This window comes from Falco punctatus, assembly GCF_963210335.1.
Source record: "Falco punctatus genome assembly, chromosome: 11".
Classification (NCBI taxonomy): Eukaryota; Metazoa; Chordata; class Aves; order Falconiformes; family Falconidae; genus Falco; species Falco punctatus.
Genome location: NC_137591.1, coordinates 9,007,072 through 9,033,966, shown reverse-complemented (window position 1 = coordinate 9,033,966; position 26,895 = coordinate 9,007,072). Strand labels below are relative to the sequence as shown.

The 26,895-nt window shown below is 38.1% G+C and overlaps 1 protein-coding gene across 9 annotated transcripts in view; it reads right to left on the bottom strand.

The window, feature by feature from the left end:
- Window positions 1–26,895, bottom strand: part of BEND5 (BEN domain containing 5) — a 557,320-nt gene that overhangs the window by 2,948 nt on the left and 527,477 nt on the right. For 6 of the 9 annotated variants that reach the window (XM_080407659.1, XM_080407657.1, XM_080407660.1 and 3 more), the window contains 4 exons: window positions 14,153–14,286; window positions 12,072–12,447; window positions 5,667–5,815; window positions 950–1,163 (listed from right to left, as the gene is read on the bottom strand). In XM_080407659.1, the coding sequence (XP_080263785.1) occupies window positions 950–1,163; window positions 5,667–5,815; window positions 12,072–12,447; window positions 14,153–14,286 (873 nt within the window). Of the gene's footprint in view, window positions 1–949; window positions 1,164–5,666; window positions 5,816–12,071; window positions 12,448–14,152; window positions 14,287–15,039; window positions 16,642–26,895 lie in introns of those variants that run through there. The other 3 variants (XM_080407664.1, XM_080407658.1, XM_080407665.1) reach the window with 3 other exon arrangements.

Here is a 26,895-nt window from a genome sequence, read left to right as displayed (position 1 = left end):
TACTTGCAAAGCAGATTACAACAGCTCTTAAAGAGTTCATAGTTAAGAGCACAGAGCAACTAAGAACAGGAAATGCAGAATAATGAAGCTCAATCAAACAGGGAGATTTCTTTCAGCCCTACTGCAATTTAATATGGACGCAAAACCTAAAAATCCAATTTCGGTATGTATTCCATGAGGAACCGACTCAGTTCTGACTTAAAAAGAAGCCTGAAACACCAAGAGAGACAGAAATGAATGCAAAACACAAGCATGATGATACAAAGGGACTGAAATTCACTATTCATTTTAAATAAAGAAGGCCTTCTCTCTCTCAAAGGGCTACATACATGGTCTCAGGCTTGCAGTTACTGAAAGTGTCACTGCAATTTTTCCTGCCAGATATGTCAGCGATTTACGCTTCCTGTTCAAATTCCAATTCAAGTGCAACAATTAATTTTTACTATTTCAATTTTCTCCACTTAAAAGGGTAAGACTATTCTTTCTTGCCTTTGAAGGTATGTGTATTTTTATAGTCACAGCTATAATGGTTTCTGTGCCTCATGCCAGGGTTGGTTATATTCTGGATGAAAGAATGTGGTAAAGCTACTCTCAGGCTTGTTAAAAGGAATATATGCATTTTAAAAAATCATTACGTTATAAATGAATTCCAGAACAACGTGTTGTTCTCCAGGCTCAGAGTCCTGTCCTGCAAGTGGTTTAAAGTGATGATCTTCTTGAACCTTACTGAAGTCAGTGTAAAACTCTTCAGCTGTGAAGGCCTGCACTGTGCACAGCTATTGCAATGTGTTTTACTTTTCCTGGATATGTATGCACTTCACAATGCAATAGCAATTTGAATTACAGTTTTTAATCAGTTAATTTTATATGAGCTGAAAAGAAGCACCTTTCAACTCAGTGATAATGGTAAAACTCCAAAGCAGGAAGCAAAAGTTTTCAAATAACCTACCTCTGACAATGCTTAATTTGTGAGGTGAGAGAGGTGGCTTGGGAACGGCATCTTTCTTTTTTTTGGTTGCAACTCCTGTGACACTTCTGTTCTTGAGAACATCTGTTCCCCAAATCATAACCGCTAGATTTTTTGTATACTTTGAATCTCCTTGTGTTACTTGCAGCTGGTGCCATTTCTCCTCATCTACCCAAATTCCACTGCCAAGATGGACCTAGAAGGTAGTAATAATAACAACTTATCTATGGTACGTAGCACACAACAGTATCCAAGTGCTGTAGGAACATTAATATTATGTACTATAATAACAGTAATTAGGGCTGAACAAATCCATTTTGCCTAATTCTGAAACTTCTCCAACTTTATGGGTCAGGGAGTTCAAGTCAACCTCTTATATGATATAGTTCCTTTTTGTATTCAGTTGTTCGTACTCTCTACTTTTCCCCCCAAACCCACCCCCCCACAGCCTATCTCCTGAAAGACTATGGTCAGGAACAGAGACACAAGCAGGAAACAGTAAACACATCCAGTATTATAAAGGTTTGCACACCATATAAACCAAGCAGTTGCACCAGCCTAATACAGGAGCAAGATGAAACATTGGCTTTAATATAAAGCTTCCCTTTGGCTGAAACAGAATTTATCCAAAGCGTATTTCAGAGGCAATAGAGAGGGAAATACTTCCTAAGTCAGATCCTGTACCTGTTGGCAAAATTCATCCTAATTCTTTGAAGTAACTAGAAGGGCAGAAGGGATTTTGAGAGCTCCAATTTCAATATAAGCCAAGGCAGTCTGGAAGCTCTGTAAAACTTCCAATTCCATCACAAAGTTGGCCTACTACCTATGATCGATCTATCCAGGGGAATACTGTTTTGTGGTAAGGCAATGACCCATTGCTGCAACATCATAAACTTTCTGTTATCCAGACAATGGGGAGTAGGGATATTTCGCTGAAGTAGTAAAGCAGGATAATGCAGGTACTGGGAAATGCAGTGTGAAGCCACTGTAGTCTCCAAAAGGAAGCTGCTCGAGTCTAGTTATGCTTAGTAGTCTTGCTCAGCATTGACTGTGCTGGGTTGACTCCTACAGAGCTACACCGGATCTCTACCCCAAGACTCCAAGTGCTCCAGACTTAAGATGAATGCAGGACATGAATCCAAGCACCATCCTTAGGCTGCCGCTATGTATGTTTGAGCTGATAGTCCTGATAACCAGGACACCATCAAGGGAAATAACTGCACTAGTAATCAGCACGGGTCTGACATGAGTGCAGCCAGGATGCAGATGCTGGCCCAGTGCGGAACCACGGAGAATACTCTGCACCTTGTACGTCTATGCTCCTAACTCCTGGAGCACAGTGCAGACACCTGAACTACCTCTGCACACAGAAAGCTTTGCTCACATGGTGTTGAACGTCATTCAGTTGAACCCACATTTGCTCATCGTCCATAACAAGCTAATGAGTGACCTAGCTGTTTAATTACTGGTAGGAGTTCACTGCATTGGAAAGGAAGAAGACAGAACTTACTTTCTCATAATCCGTAAAAGTGCAAAATACCAAAAATATGTATCAATGGGATTGTTAAATTCAGGTTTCATAAAATCAGGATGTTCTTTCTGTCACACTAATGCTTTAATAAAAACTTGCTGCCTCCTCAAAACTAAAAAAAAACCCTATGAACAAAATTCTATGGTAAAACCATATTAGAAGACTGTTTGCCTTAACTGTTTTGCTTTTAGTTTTCATGGTTTTACTCCTTTCATGTGGCATTGCATAAACTGTGCCTGCTACTCATACAGATCTGAACAGTATCACGTAAAGTCCCACTAAACGCAATGAAAATTGGACAAAGCTACTGTAAAATTTTATATACCCATAATTTTACTGCCTGTATTCAATCAAATACCATTTTTCCTTTAAATGGAAGCCTGCTTTAATTATTAATGAGGGCTATAACCTGAAGAAATTTTTTATTACGACAGCATCCTTCAAAAGCAACTAGTTGTTTAAAAACTTAAACAGAAAAATATGAATGGTTTGGCTACCAGCTATGTTACAAAAAACAAATGAAAATGTCTAACTTCCTCAAAGTATAAAACCATAAAGCAAGCTGCCTCTCCTGCAAAATCTTCTATACTAAAGGGATTCTAACAAGCTTTTCACAAGTCTGCGTGATATTTAGATTTTGTAATGGACAGAAATGGAACTAGTGATAACCACAACATGAACACCTCTTTTTTTCCCCTTCCTTCTCTGTTGTTGAGCATCTTCATAATTGCTTTAAAAAAAATCACACTTTTTTGCTGCTCTTTACCTCTTTTGTAAGACAACTTCAATCAGACTGAGCAGTCTGTGCTCAGAAAACCATCACATAACAATTATAATTCAGTTATTCTGATCTTGGAATAGTCATCTGTAAAAATGAGTGTTAAGTTAGTTAGAAAATAACTAAGATTATGAATGTTGTGCATTGCCAAATTTTTGATGTCTGCATTACGCTAATTGTAGCAACTGCTGTATTTGATCAAAAACCTGATTCCCCTCTGCCAAAATTAGGGTTTCTGTTTGCTAAAGATTGTTTAGCCTCTTAAGTACAAAATTATTCATTAGCTTTAAGTTACTTTAAAGAAAACAACAAGTTACAGGAAGAACTTTTAATATTTATGTTTCAGACAGATCATCTCTTAACCAAACATGCCTCATTTAATAAAAAAAGTTATCACTTGTATGAAACACCTATGGTAAAAGCAACTACGTGACAGCCAGCCACAGAAATCTTATGTCTCCCTTTTTCTATTTCTAGCACTGTTATGGCAAGGAATTTAATCTGCCCATGTCTCGGTTTACCTCTCCGTGAAACTGGCCCGGTACTGTTTCCTATTACTCCCAAAGCTATGGGAAGCTTACTGTACTCCAAATTCAGAAGCCATTTCCTTCTTGCTGGAAGAGCTGCCCTATGGGCCAGACCCTTGGCTTGATGAAATCAATGGGAACCTTACCCCCAATTTCAGCAACTGCAGGATCAATGTTCAAGTACAATGCAACAGAAACAACAGCAAATTCAAAGCAATGCTCACCAACATAACTGTGCTAACACATGCAACGTATCTAAAATGCATCTCAGATGAACCTTTTTCTTTCTTTTTTTTTTTCTCTCCTTTCTTCTTTTCTTTCCTTTAAATGAATGCCATAGGCTCTTTTTCAGTAACTCCATTCTCCCTCTGGAGAAGAGAGATTTATCTGCCTTAAAAGAATCCTACAAAGATCAAATCTGATGCCACAAAGGGCAAGATTTCTAAAAAAGTATTTCAACTACTCTAGTGGTGCATGTCAATAAAGGAATAGAGAAAAAAAGGCATAAATAAGGAAAACTGAAAAATAAACCACCACCCTCCAACACTCTAAACACATTCTTAGTTCACATTTCTGGCATCTGAGCTGGCTGAAGCCCCAGTAAAACACAGAAACTTAAGAAAAAAAATTACAAAAAGAAAGTTAAAGAAAGATTAATATTTATAAAGACAGAGAAAACTTCAGCAACAGAAGTACCAAGAAGCTGGCAGATGAAATAAAGGTGCAGGAAAAGCTGCATACAAACACTAAAGGACATGCCCTGTCCCACAGACCTTAAGTGGAAAAAAAGGAGATAAACCAAACTCAGTCATGCGAGGTTTTCATTGTGCAAATATACAAGCAAATGACATATGTTAAATATACTAGGCAAGAAAAGCTATACGAACCAAATACCTGTCAAACTACCAAGTTTATACTCTTTTTCCCACACATTTCATCCTCCACAGTTATGTCAAATTCATCTTCAATAATGACAGACACTTGTGCAGTCACTCTTATAACACGAATCTGAAAATGTAGTATTTCATGCTATTCTAGCAGTAATTCCACTATATGCCAAAGCTGAAACGGACATTTCCTCCTTAAAGGTTCTCAGATTATGGTACCAAATGCATACGTATCCTAAGAAACAGGATCTGCATAGGCAGTTCTGAAGAACATAGTTTTGTAAAAGAAATATAATGCTTATTTCATGATAATGGCAGCAGCTGTAAAAGCAGGCCTCAGTAGATGAGTGAACAATGTGTTGAACATGCTGAAGTCTGAAAAACTATCAGTCAGGTTCTGGCAAACTGTAGCTAGCTGGTATCTCACCAACTTTATAGGAGTGTCTGGAAAGTAGCACTACATCAGTTCAAGTCAGTGGCAGATTCAAGGGAGCCGATTTTAATTCCAGGGTTCATAATTATCTACTGGACTCCAATTCAACCAAAACATGAAAGCTTCTTTGCAATATGACTACAGCACATTAAAAACATTAAAGACCTTTCAGGAAAAAGTACTTCTGTTAAATAGACTAATGTAACTTTGTAATTCGGGTTATTAGACTTTGGTCTCTATTTGGTAGATTTACGTATGTCACCAATTGAAGACTATGCCAATTTGCTTGTGTATGCATATTTAATAATTATGTTCCTTGTGCTGCACAGCATTCAATGCTCTCATCACTGAGGATAATTTTCTATGCTGTTCATAATTGTGTAATTTCATAATTTTCCTCAGCGTAATAGCATACCTTTATGAAAACTGAGGAAGTTTGTATAAGCTGCCACTATGCAAAACCCCTGAGATCAAGAAAATTCCACAAGAAAATCATCTGATGGACATTTACGCATTATTCATGCTATATTTAATTTAAAATACCTTTCCATTCTCGAGAATATACTTGTCCATTACTGGAACGGGGGCAGGATAGTACGTTGATGTATTTGCTTCCTCACTGAAGGTCTTCTGTACCTCAGGTTCAGGCTCAATTGATTCTGGTTTTACTTTTTCAAGCTCAATGGCAGGTCCTAGACAGTTAAGAAAAGAGAGCTGTCTGCTATCCCAGAGAATACGAAATCAATCACTTCATCATCCATGGTTAGCATAAAATAGCACATTAGTCATGTTCATTTAAAGTTAAAAAGAGTCTAAACCAAAATCCTACTTCTGAACGTCAACAAATAAAAGTAGGATAAGTAAGTCTGCTTTATAAACATTATTTTTTTTAGTTTTAATTTAAATGTTTGATTTTATTATTAAAGCATATGGACAATTACAGATATGGGTAAGATTGCTTAATGCAAACTATGGAAATCATGTTAAAATGACACTGAAATAATAAACCAAAAGCAACAATAGTAATTCTTCAAATAAGAATTACTTAATTGCATAGAAACCTGCATAATTTACTGTGATAATTACATAAATTATCCGTATAGAATCACAGATTTTATAGAAATATGAAATATCTTTGGATATAACAGAGGTATATTAAAAATAGTGAGGATGGACAGAAATGCTATAAAGGAAACAGGCTTAGGCTACTTATGCTAAAGTTTCATGCATAGAATGAGTGCCCAAGGTTAAAAAAAACCACATAAATTAGAATTTTGATCGTCCAACCCATCCAACACACTGATTTTTATTTTTAATGTAACCAACAAAAATCAAACACAGTTTAAACAACAGAATACTACGAAGCACACGTTTGAGGCTTCAAAGGAAGATAATTATTTTGTCAGTCATCAACTTTTCTTTTCCAGATCAAATTTATAAAGTGTTCCTAAAAAGACAGAAGAACAAAATAAAATAATTTGTGGACCGGATTTCATCATTCCATTCATTGCAGTGGTTACACCAGAAGTCTAGGAACAGGCTATGGCCCCAAGCCTATCATTGTGTCTTGATGTCTGTCTCTAGGATCACGAGAAGCTCCAGCGGTCACTGAAGTTCCACGCAGGGATGGCGGTTCGTTAACACAGCAAGGTTGCCAGCTTAGACCCTGGACACCACAGTCATCAGCCACTTCAAGAACTACGAGGATGAACTCACCAGGTTGGTGCTGGGAGCACCGCAGCACTCTGTAGCCCAACCCTGACATCTTCAACAAACACCAATTCAACACTCTGGTCAGTTACGGTTCAGCACCACTCCTCAGTGTTTGCGTGACAGACCAAGCCCTGAATGGATCTAACTCTGCAAGCCAAGCTGACACCAGAACTCAGGTCTTGAGTCACATATCTTAAATATTTAGTTCCTGTACCTGGAACAAGCAAAGTATTCATTCTTCCTACTTTGTGCAGTTTCACTTAAGAGTTTATACCATGATATCATCATTTCCTCCATAGCCAGCATTTGACGTTTATCCTATAGCTTATTCTACACCCAGCTATTTAGCTAGAACATTAGCTAGCTAAACGTTCTCAGCTGACTGCCACTTGACACTCAGCAACAACTAAAAGTCATCTCAGCAACTCAGACAATGCTTACTGCAGTGCCACCACCACGAGCATCTGAAGAGCCATGTGCCATACAAGCACGGCACAAACAGAGAAATCAGGACAACCACACCGTTTGCATTACAATTTCATAGTACTTTTAATAAGCACCTCTACTGTCATGCATATACGATGATAAGGCCAAAGTAAACTTTCTAAACTTGAGACTGCTAAACTGATTCAGACTGGGGAAAAGACCCAGACTGGTTAACCCACCCAAAGCCTCCGTCCATCTCGGCATAGGCACACCTCAACAAGCAGATGCAGGCATGTAATAGACAGCCTGAACTTAGGAAGTGATCATTTAGCTGGTACTTTAAGTTCTTCAAAGTGCTATCTTAGCCCTTCTTATGCTTTGAAAGTCACTTTGAGAAGACACCCAAGTACAACCACCTTCTTCCATATTTACCTCAGTTTAAACACTTTCACTATTTGCCATTTAGAAGTCTTTTACTGTTTTGTTTATAGTTATATATTGACACAGCTGGAATTTGGTTTCCGGAGTTCCCCAAGAAGAACAACCGATTAAAGTCCATGACAAACATAGTTCTAACAGGTCAGAAAAGCCTCTATTGCAATTCGTGCCTTACTGCTTGCTTAGAAGTCACCAACAGAAAGCCTTTTAGATGTCTTCTTTTGTATTCTACCGATATTTTTTTTCTTTCCGAACAGAAATGTGCCTCTGATTAGGCAGTCTTCACAGCTGCTTTCACCAGCTACTAAAGACTGCATTTTCAGCCCAGCATGTTGTGAATTAGACACACAACCTGCGTTATTGTCTTACTGCTAATGGGAGTTGTGTGCCCAATTGACCACGCAGCATGCTCTAAAAGTTTCTCCTCTCCGTAGCTCTCATGCTCTGCATTTTATTTTAAAGATGACAAAGGGAACATACAAAAATATATGCCACTAACTAAAGGCTCAACAATGATAGTACTTGCATAATATGGATCATTAAAAAAAAAAAAAAAAAACAACCAAAAAACAAGACAGTTCTTCAGAATGTAAAAAGAAAACAAATGTTTTATTGCAAAGTCCTTCTCTTTCTGAGTGTAAGGTTTCCATAATATATGAGAGGCCAGCAACTTCAAATGCAGGATGAAGAGGTAGGTGGCTTCCCTTCACCACTTCTTTTCCTAAAAAATGCATCTTAGGCTACAAGCTATTCAAAAACTAGTAAATAAGCCAAAATAACTGATAAAGTGGTCAATATACATTTGTAAGCAGCAAGCTCATTTTCCACATGGTCTACCAGAATTTGAATGCAAACAAGAGGAGTCTGAGAGGTGGTAATATTACATATATGGTACTTCCTGTACTTGTACTTGATAGAAACCTTGCACTTTTTCTTTTTTTTTTTTAAATATCAAAAAACCAAACAAATCTAGAAAAGCTGATAATAGTAACTCCTTACATGCAGTACGCCACATATACCATTTTGTTCTCCCTATTCTGGTGTCAGTCCCGCTACACTGTAAACTGGATCACTGTAATTAAACTGGGATTAAAAATAACCACCTGGGGGGCTGTGCGTGTGTTGATGAATGAATGTTTATGAATGAAAGCAAATACACTTCCTGGCTTTAGAGCAACACTAATTCTTACCAATACAACATGAAAATGAAGTATTTATCAGGGAGTGAACAACACCCAAACATTATCCCTGATACAACTTCACTACTTCTGGCCATACACAACCATAGTAAACTGCATAGATCTTACCCTGCAGACAACTATGTTTTTAAGATGTTATTGAAATTCTTATCTTTTGCAATCCAAGGACTATTTAAAGTTAGGCCTACAGGGAAGAGTCAGTGATTTAATTCTCTAAATCACCTTACTCTATTGATTAAAAAGGCCAGATTAGTGTGTTTCCAGGTGCAACAAAACAAAGATAAACTGCAAAGGCCTACAATCACAGGGCTTCCTGATCCCAGAGCGGGTAAGGGAAAAGAGGCTTTGGCTGCACACATTCTCCCAGAAGCTCAGATGAGGGATACTGTAACCTCTTCAATGACAGTCATCTCATTTCCCCACTGCTTTGGGCCCTAGAGCCCCGGTCAAATGCCTGCCTCCTCCAGGCAGGGATCTGTTGGGCAACAGCACACCAAAATCATAAAGAAGCTTCAATATATCCCTATGGATCAGTACTGATTTCACTAATGTCATTTACCACACCTGCTTTCAAGGCTCTCTTTTAAGAGTAACTCAGTGTCACCATGGGGAAGATGAAGAACCTCACTCTTTCCACAAGAGTGGCTCAAGTTTAGTAGCAGAGATGAAGGCCTAGGTCTACTTCTCACTAAAATCAACAAGTTGATGGGGAAATTAGGAGACTGAATACTTGACTGAATGTTAGCTCAAGAGGCTGTTCTATATTTGATCTGCAACTTTAAAATGGCAACAGGCACGCATTTCCCACAGCTGCAATTCATCAGCACAAAACAGCTGTCATCTCATGCAAAGAAATCAGAAGTCTCTAAGGTGAAACAGAAATGCAATTAGTTTGCATTAAGTCCAGCCTGCTGGAAGTACAGCGTAACATAAATTACATGTAATTTGAAACTCTAGGTTTAAGAGATTGCTGCAGCAACTGAAGATGAATTCAGGATGTAATCTATTTTCTGAACAATTTTCAGAGATTATTCACATTTCCAGCTTATAAATAAGGTATGGTTGGGTAAGTAAGAAAGACTAAAGAAGTCTTTATATATATATTCCTTGCCTGAAAGTAGCACTTTTTCACACTGTCATCAGGCTCTCTAATTTATAAAGTGCTGAAGATGTCTCCCTTTCTAACCATTCATAAATTTTTGTATTGATCTTTCTAGAATCTGCTTGTTTCTCGACTGTGAATGAGGCTACAAGGAAAGGCAATTGAGTAATCAGTGGTTAACACATTGACTCTTGGGAAACACACACCCTGTGACAGACACAGCCAGTAAGGCCAAATTCTACCATTGCTATCCATGAAAACTTTCATAGAAGCAATAACAACAAGGGATTTTTCTGGAAGTTACTTATAATTCATTTGTCCAGGTACGTGGCTAAATTTAAAGACCTTGTCTTCAACGTAATCGAGATTGATTTTCAGTTGTAAAGCAGGTGCCAGACTGATACAATAGCAATTCAAGCCAAGTATTTAGAGAAGATTCAGCTTTTTTTCCAAGAGGTTTTGTTTGTTTTGGTTTGTTTGTTTGGGTTTTTTTTGGGGGGGAGGGGGTGGTGTCTTTTTTTTTTTTTTCCTTTGGCTTCTAAGGTCTCTGATTCAGCTCAAGTAAGAAATGCATCCCTTCTTTCTTAAAGTGAAAGAAACAAGACAGAATTCAGAAGCTGTCTTCATTTCATTGCTGGTCTCACCACTCAAACTGCTGTCAAGTCTACCAACTAAATTGGTATTTTATGCTGTTCAGCCCCATTGCCTACTAACATCTGGCTGGTGCTCCATTCACATAAATTCCAGCTAACTACTTGCAGATGAAGAAACATCTTTCCATCCAAGGAAAATTTTAGAAAGCTCAGTGGAATCTACTGCCAACCACATCGTGTTTTTCAGACTGTGGAAACCTTGCCTATTTAGTTTTATTTAAAAAGTTAACTAGAATGTTTATAATAAGTAATGACATTTTAATTATGCACAGTGTAACAATGATGAGCATTCACAATCAAACACCCAGTTTAAATCATCAGATGCTACTTCAAGAACCTTGCTCCAAACTTGCGGGCACACCTTAACACATGCTACGGCACAGGCACATGCTCTCCCAGGTTCAGGTTTGTACATGAATGTAACTCAGACCCACATGCAAACTGCATGCACTCGTTCAAGTCAAGTAGAAGAGCCAATATCCAATCTACATGCAAAAATTAAGTTTCCAGATACACAAAGGCAGACATAAGAAACAGCATGCTAATTTTGGATGCACAAATTTTAACCAAGTTTCAGTCACCGAGCAAATCTTCAACACAGCAGTACCACATTCTAATGGCAAATAAATATAAATTAGTAAAATATTTGAAGGTATTCCAAAGGTACCATCTTCAATGAAAAGGATGAACTTTTTATTTTGTCTTTTTTTTCCCATTTATTCCAACATAACGGTTAAATAATTGTTATAAACCAAAACAAATGAGCAATTGACTCAAGATATTTAAAATTTAAATCCAAATTACACAAACCTGCATTTTGTAACACGTGTTGATAAATGGGACACTACTATAAATTAACAATCCATTATTTTTCAAATAGCATGGCTGCTTAAAGCCACTGCTAAGAAGTTCAGGAATATATCACATTCTAATGAGCGACTAATGGGAAGAGGGGGGCAGAAAACGGAAGATAACACAGTCACATAACAATAAACAAAATCCCTAACTGAAAAGGATAAAATAGTTTTAGCCCAAATATTCACTCCACTGCCCTTTCTTTCTTCTTCTTTTTTTTTTTTTCTCCTTTTTAAACTGGAACATATTGGTATATTTTGCAGATGACGCTTTATTATCTTTTTCAGCATATACTGGAAGGTCAGAGACTCTTCAACACAGCTGCTTAAAATGAAACTCTGATTCAACCACACCAGCACAAAGACCTCCACTATCATTAAAGAAAAACCCAGACGTACATAGCATACAAATTCGACACATATTGTACAGCCACAGCAGAAAACCCTTTTAACATTCAATGTCCAGTTTAACAACCAGTGTTATTCTTCAAGTACGTCTCCATTACTATTGATCACACTTGAAAAATTCATTAAAACTAGTCCCATTTAAGTCCAGCACTTACCACTACCTAGTCTTAGAAGCAGTACATCCTGGAGCCTCCTGTTCAAGTCTCTGAGCTCTTTCATTTCTGACACGAGTGCCCCATACTCCTTTAGCTTCTTTGCCTGTTGCACAAGCTGTCTGCGCGTTCTCTCAAGCTCCTGTTGAATGTGTCTCATTTCTTCTTGTTGCTGTTGGTAACTCCTCAGCAATTCTTCATACAGAATCCGAGGAACTACAGCATCGTCCATGTTGTTCATGCCTTCCGAAGTCTCCATAAAAGCCTCCTCAGGGCTGGAAGTATTACTGAGACTCATCCCATTCTGTTTTTCAAGGCGAGCAACAACTGCTTCAATGCTTTTGTGTGTACCTTCACTTTGTTTCCTCCCATCTTGTCTCTGCATGTTACAATAAAAAAAATTTTAAAAAATTAGGAGAGCAGTAAGATGTAATAAATTTAAAATTCTACAGACTTGGGAAGTGTTAATATTCTTGTTTTCCAAAAAAAGCAAGACAAAGTCTGCCTGCAAAAATGTTTTGCCTAACAGATTCTTGTGGATATGCATCATAACTACAATGCACGTGAAACTCCGCTAAATGCATTTACAAACTTCTGAGGCAGTTAAAGGCCTGCCTTTCTGCATTTGCACAACACTTGCAAGCTCAGTGTATATAGGTCACTTGATTGCATATATAAAGAAAATTAATTTCTTTTAAAAAAGTGGATCTGGATCTCTCTTCCTTTAAAGTTTACCCCGAACATTTAGATTTCTGACGACTGATTTTCTGATAAGTAAGAGAAAGAATCAACTACGCGCTACGCTCATCACCTGTAACATCAGAGATAAAAGCAGCGTACCACACAGAGCTGTTCTGTGAACAGAGGGCTTGTCCTTCCCACACTTTGGGAGACAAAACTCGATCTCTGACAGAGGAATAGTTCTCCGACTATTCCTCTAGCATATTCCCCCAACTGCCTGGTGCAAGTGAATGAGTTAACGCTATCAGCAAACACTGAAAAGGAACTTGAAAACACAGAAGTTGGAGACAGAGCATATCACCCAGCCTCATCTCCCTCATCAACTGATTCCTTCTGTATTAGTACTGCATTGCAGAGGCTTCATGTCCTTAGAACTCTCAGCAGAAATTTACCTTCTTACCATCTGCACAAACCCTACAAATTAAAGCGCACCTCTTTTCTTGGGCCCCAACAGTGGTATTAAAATGTGACAGCATGGCTAAAAGTCACTAAGTTTTATTGGCCAAATATGGAAAAAGCATTTGAACTTCCAAGCAACTGCAAGGAAAGCAAATGTAGCTCATAGCTTAGAGACAAGAAGCTGACACTATCAGTTCCCATACCACAATATCCATGAGTAATGTGGCAGAAAATGAGATTATTTGATGTTATGCCTGCTCCACGCATGCTCTAAAAAAAATAAATAATACAAAAAAATATGCTGGCCCACCATAAAGAAATGTACTAGTATCATTCCTGCAGCTGCAAAACACATGAAGCCACAGAGCAGTATTTTATTCTGAAGGTTGGCAGACTTTTAAAGAAATCATTTGATATAAAAAAATAAATACATTTACATAGTGGGTTTCTGGCATCTAGACCTAAAAAGGCAACTGGCAGTTACAATGGAGGGATGCAGTCCTGTCAATTTGTCTTCTCATCTACTGCTGTAGTTGGGAAGCCTCAGAGCACCCCTTCCATTCCAAACAAGCAGCACGCAATAGGTCACAAGTGCCACCGAGAACAGCTGCTCGACATTCACGTAACTGGTGACTTTTTAAAGCATTCTGAGCCAAAGTGGAAAAGCATTGTTCCAAAAATCTCAAATGGCAATGGCAATTAAACTCTGCAGACGGTATAAGCAGGAAAACGTTCGATTGCACATAAATCAGGTTTTAAAAATACCCCACCCCCACACACACAATTTGACCCAATTTCACCAAACAGAGTGTTTTAAGGGGATCAAAAGCAGGCCTGGAATTCTTAAGCTATGACGTCTGTATATGCCCCAAGCACTTCCAAAAAAAAAAAAAAAAAAAAAAAAAAAAAAAGGGGAAAAAAAAAAAAAAGAAAGACTTCAGTACCTTACTGTGTCTAAGCTCCACATCTTCTTCCCCATAATCTGTAACCTCCCCAGCTTCTTCTACGTGATTGAGAGAGAGTTTGGGGATTTTAATTTTCTTCTGCATCACACTGTTCTCAAGGTCAGTTTTGTCCTCTAAAATGTATATTAAAAATAAAATTTTGTTACATTAATCAGTGTTCTTACTTCCAAATACTACATGACTTAGGCAAGACCAGTTAAAAAAAACAGAACCAAAAACTTCCCATGCTTCAATCCCCTCATGCTATGATCAAATTATCCATGGTATAACTCAACTGATGCCCACTAGCAATTCTAGAGTTTCAACAGGGGATCAATCTGGCCAAACACAAGAATAAATACGGTAAAATGCCAAGCTAAATTCATGTGAGTGATCAAAAGTGTCAATGAGTAGCTTGTACTATCACAAAAACAAGAGTTAAAGACGCTGTAAATAAAACGATTTCCTAAAAACGATCTGTATTGCTCTAAATTATATTTACCAACAGTACTTTCATATTCATAACCAGTTGACGCAGTTCAAACTCTGCTTTGGTTTAAAGTGAAAATAAACTTGGTAATTCATCCTATACTCTACCATCATCTGTCAGCAGTACAGATCTATTTGCACACACGGCAGATTCTGCTGTTCTGCAAAGTGCAAGGCTGGAAAAGGGGATGCTGCAGGATAAGTTGAAAGGGCATCACAGAAAAGTTGTGTATAGACCAAAGCTGCAACAAAATTACTATACTACACCTGCTTCATTAGTTGACGGTACTAATTATTTTCATTTAGATACACAAAGCCAATGAATGGTTATATTAATCTTTGAATCTCATTTAAAAACTGAAGCAAAATATTTTCAAGACTGAAACATTCTAACATACCTCAGAACCAAGCATTTCAAAACATTATTCTCAAAATAACTTGGATATATTTTAATATTACTGAAAAGGTGCAGATGGGACAGGGAATCAAGAGTACAGTCTCCCCAAATGTGCCTGTGATCCGTAAAACTCCTGCAGAGCAGACAAGGTCTTAAAAGATTCACAAGCTTGGCTACCTGTTCAAGACATTGACAAGGAGAAATGCATTTAAACTCTAAACTGTTGTCTTTGTACATTGAAAGCTTATGAATAAGAAAACATTTTGAATCTTCTTATCCACCTGCAAACTGTATCTCACAAAGTGTCCCATGAATATTTTTGGAAGTGCCAATGAGGATGGCATTTCTGAGTGCTCTAGTTGCATTGACTTTTGCTTTCTCAAATTAGCGTCTCTCCACAGGACCTCAAAATGGTTCGTGTTGACAGTGTAGGAAAGGGAAACAAAGGTAAATCACTGTTTAATGAGGAGCAAGGCATTCATTAGAAATGAATTACACAGATGAATGCAATTCATTTTGTTACAGATAGAAATGGATCTCTTGTAGGCAAATGGTGATATTACAGCCCAAGGCTATGTAAAGAGAATAGGCACAGAACATGCAGAATAAGACATTAGACAACCTGAAATGAAATGCAGATGGTAGCAATAAATACTAAGACAGATGCAGAAAGAAACAGATAAACAACAAAAAACAACTAGGCTTATTTTAGATCATTCTCCATTCCCCAGAGCATCACGGATGCTTATCCCAGTAAAACAAAAAGGCAATCCAACTGTTTCAGTTTTGAAAAATAAACCCCTATGTTTTCATTTATCTACAAAACGTCAGTTCATCAGAAAAGTGAGATAACCCAATTCTACTGTCAGAGGGAAGAGAAGAAAATACGGGAGCCCTTCCTAGAAAAAGTAAAAATTTACAGACTAAAGGACAGACCGATAGGTATTGGTATCTTCTTGGAAGGACAGAAATTTAAGAATAAATACAGCCATACTGAATGGGGAAAAAAGCCACCAAACCCACCCATCAACTTTTTCTGTGACTATGTATTTTGGGGTATCTGATAGACTGAGGAATCCTTTACTAAAATATGTTCTTACAGTTCTTTAGACGACAAGCAGCACATAGATACTGCAGAGCCAGATTCTCTAGACTGCTTTGCCAACTCATGTTCCACAGAACATGCAGATGAACTCCTCCTACATTTAAAGAATGCAGATCAGTTTCTATGCTCTGAAATAACCCTTGGCCTCACAACAAGATGGACACAATCCAATTACTTCACATAGTTAAAAAAACCTGTCTGTTGGCAACTAGCTGAGGTCACCAGTAGCCAGAACCCCATGCAAACTAGAAACAGACACTAGCCTTCCTTCCCATGGCCAGGGAAAAGTAAGCCTTGACACACTCATGGAAGGGGGTCACAGAGGAGTAAGTGAATGTGCAGACTACAGTGGAAGTCAGGAAATCCTTTCTGATGAATAAACTAACATTAAAATAAAAAATTTGGAAGAACAGAAACATTTATCTGTTGATTTTAGCTTTTTAAGTCAATTCATAAATGTTAAGAGCACATTTTACGGACTGAACAACAGAAAAGAAAGAAAACAATGCGCATCAACGGAACTCTTCATTCTCTACACTCCCAAATTCTCAGTTTGCCTATGAAATTTATGTTTGCAAAACTTCACTGGTGGACTGCAGGTAAAGGTTTGTTTATATACCTCCTTACAAATGCTCTAGTTTGTACATTATTGGTATGTAACTATCAACATGTTCTCTTTCATGTTTGGCAAATCTCTTCATTTGACTTTTTGATTTTACTGCTTACCCTGTAAATAAACCAGTAAGTTGAAGAAAGGAACTCTTTTATCCCCATACCAAATTTGAAGAAACAATGGTGAAAATGAGTTTGTATAAGTTATAGGTCAGGAAATTTCAGTCAATGAACAATTAACTTTATGTTCCTCCGCCTTCCAACAACAATATATGTAATATTTTCTTACATATGCTCTGCTCTTTGTAGGCCTACTTATGCCTGACACAATTCATCCAGTGTGTTGAATATGAAAAGGCCTTTTGTTTTTCTTTCTTTTTTTTTTTAAAAAAAAGCATTTCTAACCTCTGTCGTCTTCTGCATTAGCTGCAGATAGAACCAGAAAAATCTCATTCTGAATTTGAGACTAATGCTGGAGTACTGGCTCTTGTTCTGTAAATATTAAAGGAATTTGGGAAGGGGGGGGGGGGGGGGAGGGGTAGGAGAAACATGCATTTAGAGCAGTTCTTAGGACTCTCCCTGTCTGCTGTTGTGCCAGCCTACAAAAGAGAGGTACGAAAGAAGAACCCAGAAAAAAGCAAAACACACATGATCTTGAGCTGCAGGAAAACCAAGGTACCAACCGAACAGCTGGACAAGATGCAATAAGCCTAAAGCTACAGAGCATGCCAGGACAGAGAGAAGGGCAGCCCTGGAAACATTGTGGCTCAGCGCCTGGCTTTGTAATAAACCCAATCATCTGTCTGGACTTTGTCCCTAGTCATTTAAACCTTGCTACAAGTTAAAAATTACACCTTTCCTTAAGTGCCCATGATCAGCTTGTCATAAAGTGGTGCCTATTCTTTTTCCTATATATGGAATAAGCGGTTCAGTGATACCAGCTATTGAGAACTAGCGCTTAACACACCTAATTAGGTACTTGTAACAAAATATGCAGGGTAGAAGAATACAAAAATACAATACAAGAACAGGCAGCATTGATTCTCTCTGTTCTTTAAGAGCGAACATTCTGGAAGACACATGTAAATTAGGAAAAATTGCTTTTGTGCACAGGAGCCATAATGCCAGACAGAGAACACACTATTCCGTGATTCAATGCACAGGATAAAGCATGCTGGAATAACTGTGCTCCAGGAAAAGGTCAGACTTGAAGCAATCTTGCCAGTCAACACCACAAGGTATGGGGCTCAAGAGCCAGCGCACATGACAGCATCCCTCCCCACACAGCCACCTACCAAAGCTTTTGGGTAGTAAGAAGACAGCGAACTGCTGAGAAATTTCAGAGTGGCTGGGAAGACACTTGGCCTCAGCAGTGATGAAAGAAAGAAAACCCAAAAAAGCAACCTTGCATTAGAGAATCTGTATCAACTAGCAAAGGATAAACTGTTCCTGGAATGTTTTCTTCAGTCAGTCCTTGGTTTCAGTGTCAGGATGAGTGGATCCAGGCAAAAAGGTAAAAGATTTAAGTCTAGAGCAGCAGAGAACTGAAGCAGACAAAGCGACTAACAGGGCAGGAAGCAAGTTGGTTAAATTCAAGGAGAAACGTGTTAGTGCTCTAAAATTGAAAACCCTATCACGGGATGTATAAAAAAACCTATGGAAATCTCAAAGTCTCCTTAAAACATCTCTTACTTGCTAATTTAGAAAGACTGAACAAACTAATCCGTTCAAAAAGTAGTTCAAATGCTGATTTTTTTTTCCACCTTTGGAGTAAAAGCTGGAAAAATAGAGGAAGAGAACTCTGCACTCCAAATGGATGAGGGATGGCAGGTCTGGGATCAGTCCAAATAAGGGGCTTGGCAATGCTATAAATCTTACAGTAATAAAATGAAAGAACTTGAAGCAAAATTCACCCTTCCCCTAAGCTTTCAAAAAAATTCCACCCCTTGTGAAAAATGATATACTGACAGATGAAAAAATTTACCATCTCCCTTCCCATTTCCAGGCATATATCCAACACATATGGACAACACCTGTAAAAGATTCCCCACACACTGCTGCACTGAACTGCTTTGCTACTGATTTAGCCAGGTTCCTTCTACAGAGCAGATAACATCACCTGCCTGCCTCAGCAGGTTGTGGATCAATTACAGTTCATAAAGTACAAGACACTTAAGAACCAAAGCAAAAAACCCACAATCAAAGGTATACTTGGGGTTTCAAAGCAAATACACCCACCAGGTACAACAGGGCACGGAGTGCTACTTAAACACAAATTAAAAATAACCAATATTGCTATGACTGAGAAGGAAAACAGCATGATAATACCAAAGAAAAATGAAACAAAAAAAACCCCAAAAAGCCATCTAGTTTATTTGAAACTGGAAAAAAACCAATTATAAATTACTTCCCTAGCTAACTGAATACAAACATTAAAGAAGGACTTCAACAGGAAGAACAGAAGAGATTTCAGAAAAATGTACCAATCCTGCAGGATCAGATTCAGGATACAGAGGAAGAAAACCTTGCCTCATCTAAAACATCTCTGAGCTAGCAGTACACCGGGATTAAGACCATTACCGAAGAAGAAGAAACTCAGAATGACAGTGACAGACAACACAGAACAACGAACAGCAGCAGAAATACGAAAGTTATTTGAAGAGGACAGGTGCCGCCAAACTTGATGCAGCTAAAAGGAAGGAGTGTGTGCAAAAGAGAGGTCAATGAGGTGCTGGCACAGTCAATTCAGGCTTTGGATACTATAATTTACTATATTGTTTTGCATTTTTTTGCAGACTAGAGGAGAGCTTTTTTGGAAGGACAGAGAATAAGAGGATTACAGAAATAAAACACATGCCACAGTGAAAACACTACCTGAAATATATTTAGTTAAACAAATTTAAGTGAGAAAAGTTAAGAATAAAAATGCAGAGCTGAGAGTTGCCATCATCTGGGCCAGTATCACTCCCAAAAATTTAAGAACCAAGTAGTCCTGCAACACTTCTCCAGAAAGAAAATGACAGTAATATACAAACAGGTGACTAGAAGAATGTCTTCAGAGCAAAAAGAGTGAGCAAAGAAGTCAGGGAAGAACAGTGTACCACGGAACACTGAGACAGCCAGGACCAATAAGCACGTGAAGGTGAAGACATGCTCTTAAGGAACCGGCCAAAAAGGCTGTTAAATCTTGTGAATTTCAATTAAGTGTAAAGAATAGGAAACAGAGTGAAAATAATTCTTAATCAAATTGGGAAAAGGCAAGATAGAAAGGTCTTAAACTACTGCTTGACAAGTTTTAGAGATGATGGGTAAGAAGGATGATGTGCCAGAAGCCCGTGTCAAGACTGCTCACTGATGATGGAGAGAAAGCCACATCTGTTTTGTACAAAGGCACTAAAGAAGGAACAGAAAGATTAAGGAGCTGAACTCCTACAAAAGCAGAGGACAGATCTGTAGTCAAATTTCTAATTCACATGAAAACGTTCAAATATTTTGTAACATTCTCCTTTTGCATGCACTCACTTATCAGCAGACTGTTCACATTCACTATCTGAGCATAAGCCCAGATACGTCAAACCTGTGCTGCAAGAAAAGCTTAAATAACCTAAATATATCTTCTTTCTTAACTTCCATTATTAATATGAAATATATTTATTAATTCAAAAGCTAATACAGAGTCTCTTCAAAAATAATTAACCAAAAGTAACATGGCTTAAAACTAATACAGCTACAAATAATTATTGTTCTTTTATTCTTTGTCAGAAACTCTTCCTTCCATTTAACTTTTACTGGTATTAGAAGAACACTTGGCTGCAGTAGAAACTGATGGAGCTGGATGATCAAATACAGACAAGACATTACACTGAGAAACAGGAAATCATGCTCTTTACAAGACTGAGGACAGTGTTAATCCTGGATCCAATATTTGCTTAAATACTGACCATGAATAACAACCTTTGCATCTTACTGTCCCCATCTACCCCACTGAAGTGTTGTGCAGATTTGTGAATATTTGTACAATACTCTGAACATGTCAAACACAAAGGATTATAGCTATTATGGAACAACTCTCTTAATCCTTCCTGAAACAAATACAATACAATATTGCCATTAAATTAAAAAGAAGAAACCTTGAAAACAAGTAGGATGTTAAAATGCTATCCTTCAAATATTTCCTCTGTACCTACATATGAAACTGAACTATGGGAATTATGTTTCAAAAGTTTGAACATGATAAATATTTCACAAAAAGCTATTTATAATAAATGCTATTTCTTTCTTCAAAAGTTCAAAAGTTCATTTAAAAAGATCATCAATCTCAATGACAGCTACAATTTGCCTATTTGGCTGCCCTGACCAGTCGGTCTGTATCATGCTGTAAAATTATATTAGGACCAATCCCTGATTATGACTGCATGATCACAAAGGCCACAAAGCCATACAGATGTTGCCTACCAGCTATTCAGCAGATAATGCAGCAGCCTACAGGGAACACTCCAGGAAGCTTCCACAACTCTGCCCAAGGAATGAGCTTGCTATGGAAACAGTGGGTAGATTTATGCATTTTTCAGTTTATATACAAAAATTACAGTGTGGTTCAGCCTCTACTATTTTTAAAGAGTTCCTTTAAAAATAACAAATAAGTGACTGACTGGCACTTAGGTAGTCCACTGAAAAAAAAGTTTTACTGTTAAATTATGAAAAAAATCCCCTTAACTTACATTTTTCCCCTTTTCACTCCCCTGCAAATTTTAGCGTATTTTAATTAGTGTTAGTTACCATAGCTACCACAACCATACTGCCTTTGAAGTCAATTTTATTAAAACTCTGAAAGTCATACTTTTACTGTATTGTACTTATACAACATGTACAAGCCTAACTGCTGTAAGTGGTGCAATGTATATACTAAGATCAAGAAAAAAACAAGTGTAGATCACTTGTATGTCTTTATGCCATCAAAATAAATAAATGACTTCTGACTATTAGGTGAAACAAAAAGCAAATGTAACTGAGGAACAAACAGGTCGGTTAAGAAGGGTTTAAGACAAAAAAAAAACCACCCCAAAACCAAAAACCCACATACTTCCAGAAGAAGCACAGTGACACAGGAAAAGAGAAAATTAAATATAAGGGTAAAATCTTGCACAGATAAATCCAACCTTTTTGGTTTTTACTGGCATTTTATCCTGCTGATGACATATAACCATCACAACTATCATAAGGGTTACTCCAAGCCACTACTTACCAGCTACAGTTTTAGAAGTTCCAAAATTTTAGTGTTGCTGCCATACAAGCTCTGTGCGAATGTGCCATATTAAGACTACAACAGTGAACAAACATAAAAGATAAAAAAAAAAAACAACCAAAATCGTGCCTCTGTATAAGCCCTTCATATCTCAGAATGTTCCTACTGTAGAATTTAGAAGGGGAAAAAAAACCTCCACCCTTCATCTTAAACAAGTTAAAAATAAAACAGAAATGGATCAAACACAAAACGAGTGTGAAAATTAAATATTCTTTATGAATACTGCCACTCTCGTAGTCAGGACTATATTTAAGAGTGTGATGTAGTTTTTCTGTAACACAAAATGACTGGGTGGATCTCTGCATACAGCCAGACCTTTCACCTGATGAAAAGGCAACACAACAGTAGCATGCCAGTTAAGTACCTGACAAAGTAGGCCATACACCTTAAGTATCACAGCAGGAAGTTAAAAAAAAGAATATTTTATTTTTTTTTAAATCCTAATGTGAACAGAATTACTTCACCACTGCTTAACCTGCTGGGCTTACTTTCTCTCAGTGACCACAGAGGGCTGTTGACATGGCAAGACCTGATGCACAGGTAAGGCAGAGAGAGAGCACAGTTAGGAAAAGTTGGATTTGCTGCTCAAAGGCACCGACACACAAGCTCGTCTGCAGGTACTCCAGAACTATCCCAGGAAAAAAAATATCAAACAAGAGTCTGTGAGGAACCATTACCACTACAGGAAGGCTTCCTGCAGCACTTCTTTACTCAAGGCAACACTTGGGATCACCCAAGAAGCAGCTGCAGGTGTTTTGATTTTTTCCCTGGTGCCATTTCTCCCCAGGTCCCTGTCATACAACACATGAGTTCCGTATCACGAGAGGGGTTAGACCTAGAGCTTTCTAGGAACAGTTAGCAAACACTGTCCCTCCCACAATAGTTCATTAGGTCTACAGACTGCCCTGGGAAAGGAAGTGTGACATGTGAACATGGGATGCAGCAATGGTACACAGCGGCCACAGCTATGACCTACTCTATGTGTGTCAACTCCCCAGGCTGTCTGAATAGCACAAGGAGGAGAAGAATGCACATAGAAGCACAAGACTACAGAAATACCAATAAAAACTTTAAGTTAAATGTTATACAACAAGACAACTTCCTACATTTTGTACATTCTTCACATAATCTAAGATCTCATCTTGTAAATTTTCACCTATTCCAGCACCTGACAAAGGGTCTTTCCTCCATTAGCTATCCATAGCGAAGAAGCTTGCTTCAACTTCTTAGTGTGTATCCACTCTCAATCTTAGCCAAAGCTCAGTCCTAGAATTATGTAATTTAAAATTGTTCTGGGAACAGAGAATTTACATCTTTCTGAAATGCACAGCAGATTATCTCACCATAAGCTTTTAGTATGAAGTGGACTGTAACATTTTACAAAAGGGCAAGAAAGAATATGCATGCACACAGGTAGGGAATTGCTGTGAGAGTCTGATGGAGCTGCATTTGTTACAATTGTGTGGGTGAGAAATGTTGAAGGCAGAAGCTAGAGAAAACAATTATTTACTGTAGCCAAGAAAGAATGCTTCCAATTAGGAGATAGTCACTATTAACTTGCTAGCAAATGTAGCCTGCAGTAGTGAACTTTAAACCTGAGCCTCAGTTCATTCCACCTAATACTCTTTAATATCACTTTGCAAGCAAGAAAAGGCTCCAACAGGGTTGTCTAAGGATCATGCTAGCTACTATATGGTACATTTGATTATAGGCAAAATTCTGCTAGTGTCTACACTGGATAAGTGTGAAAAAGTTGCAAGTGGCACACATGTTTCAAGAAGAGGGACCAGAAAAACAACTTTTCAGCATTTTGAAGAGAGGACAGAAAAGAAGAGAAAAGGAAGGGTGTGGATGATCAGAAAGACAGACTCAAACTCTTCCTGAAAAGCTCTCTACTATTTTTGTATTCTCAACAAGACAGACCAGTTACCATGCCACCTCAAAAAACGGCTGTATAGTGAAACTCTAGTCTGCTGAGCTATATTATCCTTTCAAGAGGTAAATACAATTATTTCTTTATTACTACATAACATCAGTTACCTGTTAAACAAATGTTGAACTTGTTAAGGCACAAAACGTTCATTTTAACATGCCTTCTATGGCTCAAAGGTCTAGAACTGTCTTAGGGGTTAACCTTTCTGGTTTGAGCAGTAGTCTTTGAAGAACTTCAAAAAGTCAAAGGTTCCCAGACCAATACATACCACCGCTATCAGCAGTTCCCAACCATATGCACACAGTCTGCTGTAACACTACTACATAGTACTTCTTACTGCAGTGTTCAAAAGAAGACGGTATTTATCTTCTCAACATACCAAGTCTATCACAATTGCTTGAGGCTTGAGCATGCCTACCACACTTCCCTTTTTTTTTTTTTGTTTTTTTTCTTTCAGAATTTGTGACACCTTTACATCAGTGCCCTCTCCGCTGCAGCAACAGTAACATTCCTCCAGCCATCCAACCTCAGCACAAAGGATCAAGTAATTGCTTCTAGACTTTCTCAAAGGAGGCCAGTTGTTCATGAACTCTTTACACAACCAATGTGCCATTAAAACTTTGAACTATGGCCATGAACATGTACTTATCTCTGTATGAACTAGTTTACAAAGGTAAAAGTTTGAAAAGCATCTAAATTTCTTAAAACACAATAGGAAAGGAAAATGCTTTTCAAAAGAAAAAAATATTACTCTAATATGGGTCTTCCTCTGCTCCTTTTTTTTGGGTGACTGGAAAGGAAAACCAAGTGGATCTGTTTCTCAGACTGTGATTACCTCCCACTGTATGGACAGTGTTTGATCATGAAAATACATGTAAATAGGTGCAACGCTGCTTACTTGAGAAGCCGTGTAAATCAGTGTAAGAAAACTGTGTGTCATTCAAACTGTGAAATAATACTGTGCAGGCTCAAAAATAGGTGACATTTTTCCCCCTTGTCCTTTTTTGTTGTTTAACTTGATTTCTGTACCATGACTTTGATCCTGAAGCCTGCTCCTAATGGGGAATCCTTGGTCCAAACTGTAAATACTTGAAGTCACTGACATACTGATTCGTGCAGGTAAAGGCTTCCTTCCAAAAAATTCAAAATCAACTACGTATATTTTACATATAAAAGCAACTGTATACACATTATTTACCTTACTACTAAAGTAGGCTGGAATCCTTTAGAATGAAAAGTTCTATACTAGTATTTGAAAAGTTACTGCAGACTTCCAAAATTTTTAAACTAAAGAAGCAGTTTGCGTAACATCAGACTCATGATGTTAGCCATAAAAGTTGTCATAATTTGTAAAAACAGAGCTGGTCACTATAAACCAAAAATTGTGCTAAGATGCCTTCATGTAAGATCAACTTGCCTGCCCAAGGTTTTTAACCATAATAAAAACAAAACCAATATTAAAATTCTGCAGAGAAAGTGACAACTTTGAAAGTAAGTAAACCTTTGTATACAACATATGTTTAATGCAGTTATGGTGTTTTTACATGGTGCAGGGTGGAAAGAAGCACAGAAGTAAGAAATCTTTGGTGCTCAGCTGAAAAGTTTTCCAAGCATGTATATTACAGATATAATCGGATATACTGAGATGTGACAGATGTAATAAAGATAGTTGTATGTTTCTTTGAGTTCCTGGCTCAGCAGGAGAATTTCCTGTAGAAATTAAAATCTCTGGGGAGCAATTAGTGCAAATCACTAATACAGGTAACAACTCTTGTTCTCTGGAGGAAACAGCATATACTAGTTTCTTCTGGTTCAAGAGATGAAACAAAGGGAAACTGTACAGAAGAGCACTTCTCTTAAGTATGTACAGATGCTGCCTGGCACAAGGGAATTGACAAGGTAGGTGTGCTTTCTGATGGAAAACTGAGGCAACCTGATAGGCTCGATGTGTGGGCAAAATGCCTATGACTAAGTATTTGTCTGAAACACTTTAGTTATGTCAAGATGAACAGGAGGAACAGAGAGGGCACTGCTGCTGGAGTTCCCCAGTGAGAAAGAGAAAGGTGAAGTCTACTTGGGATGCCTCTGAGAAAAGGCCAAGCAAATCCTGAACACTGACACCACTGTCTTCCATGGATATATCACGCAACTTCCCAGAAATACTTCGTATACCAATTCTCCTCTGCTACAGAAAGGACAGACAAAACACAGGCTGGCACAGGACAACAAAAACTTCGCAGGAGAATCCACTCTGGTAGGCTATCTTATTAGCTCTCCTGAACTCCTGGAGTTGTAAATATTCAGAAATTGGAAAAACTTTACAGGGAAACACCAGACATGGTTGCCTGTTTCTTGTTCTTTCCAGGCATCCCTTTGTGGCAGTTATTGTTAACAAGACAATGGTAAAAGTCACTGTGAGTCAGGGACCAAAGGGACCACCACCACCAGGCTGAAATGGTTTAAAGAATAAAATTAAGAAAAATACTAGTTTCATGTGACACTTACACCATTAGAGATGAAAACACAGAGTTGCTTTCTCAGAACTCAACACTGGACAGTGGGTATTTTTAAGCCCACTCCGTAATTGGGGAAACAGACATAACCAGGGTCTCTCCTCAACTGGAAAAGTCAGGATCAGAATGCCATGTCCTCTTTGCCACCCAGACTGACATTTCATATGGTCACTGTCATCTTTCAAAAGCCTACTGGGCCAGTCCACACCAGCCAGCAACTTGGTGCAAACAACAAACTTCCCCCTCTATGTCAACTGTGCCCATGGCAGCATGCTTGCTGCGGCTGCAAGGAAAAATGCCGCCAAAGCGTCGTGAGTCGGGGACACACGTTGCAGAAACACTCTCTTACAAGGGCTGAGCTCATTCAAACGGCCCAAATACGAGTTTAT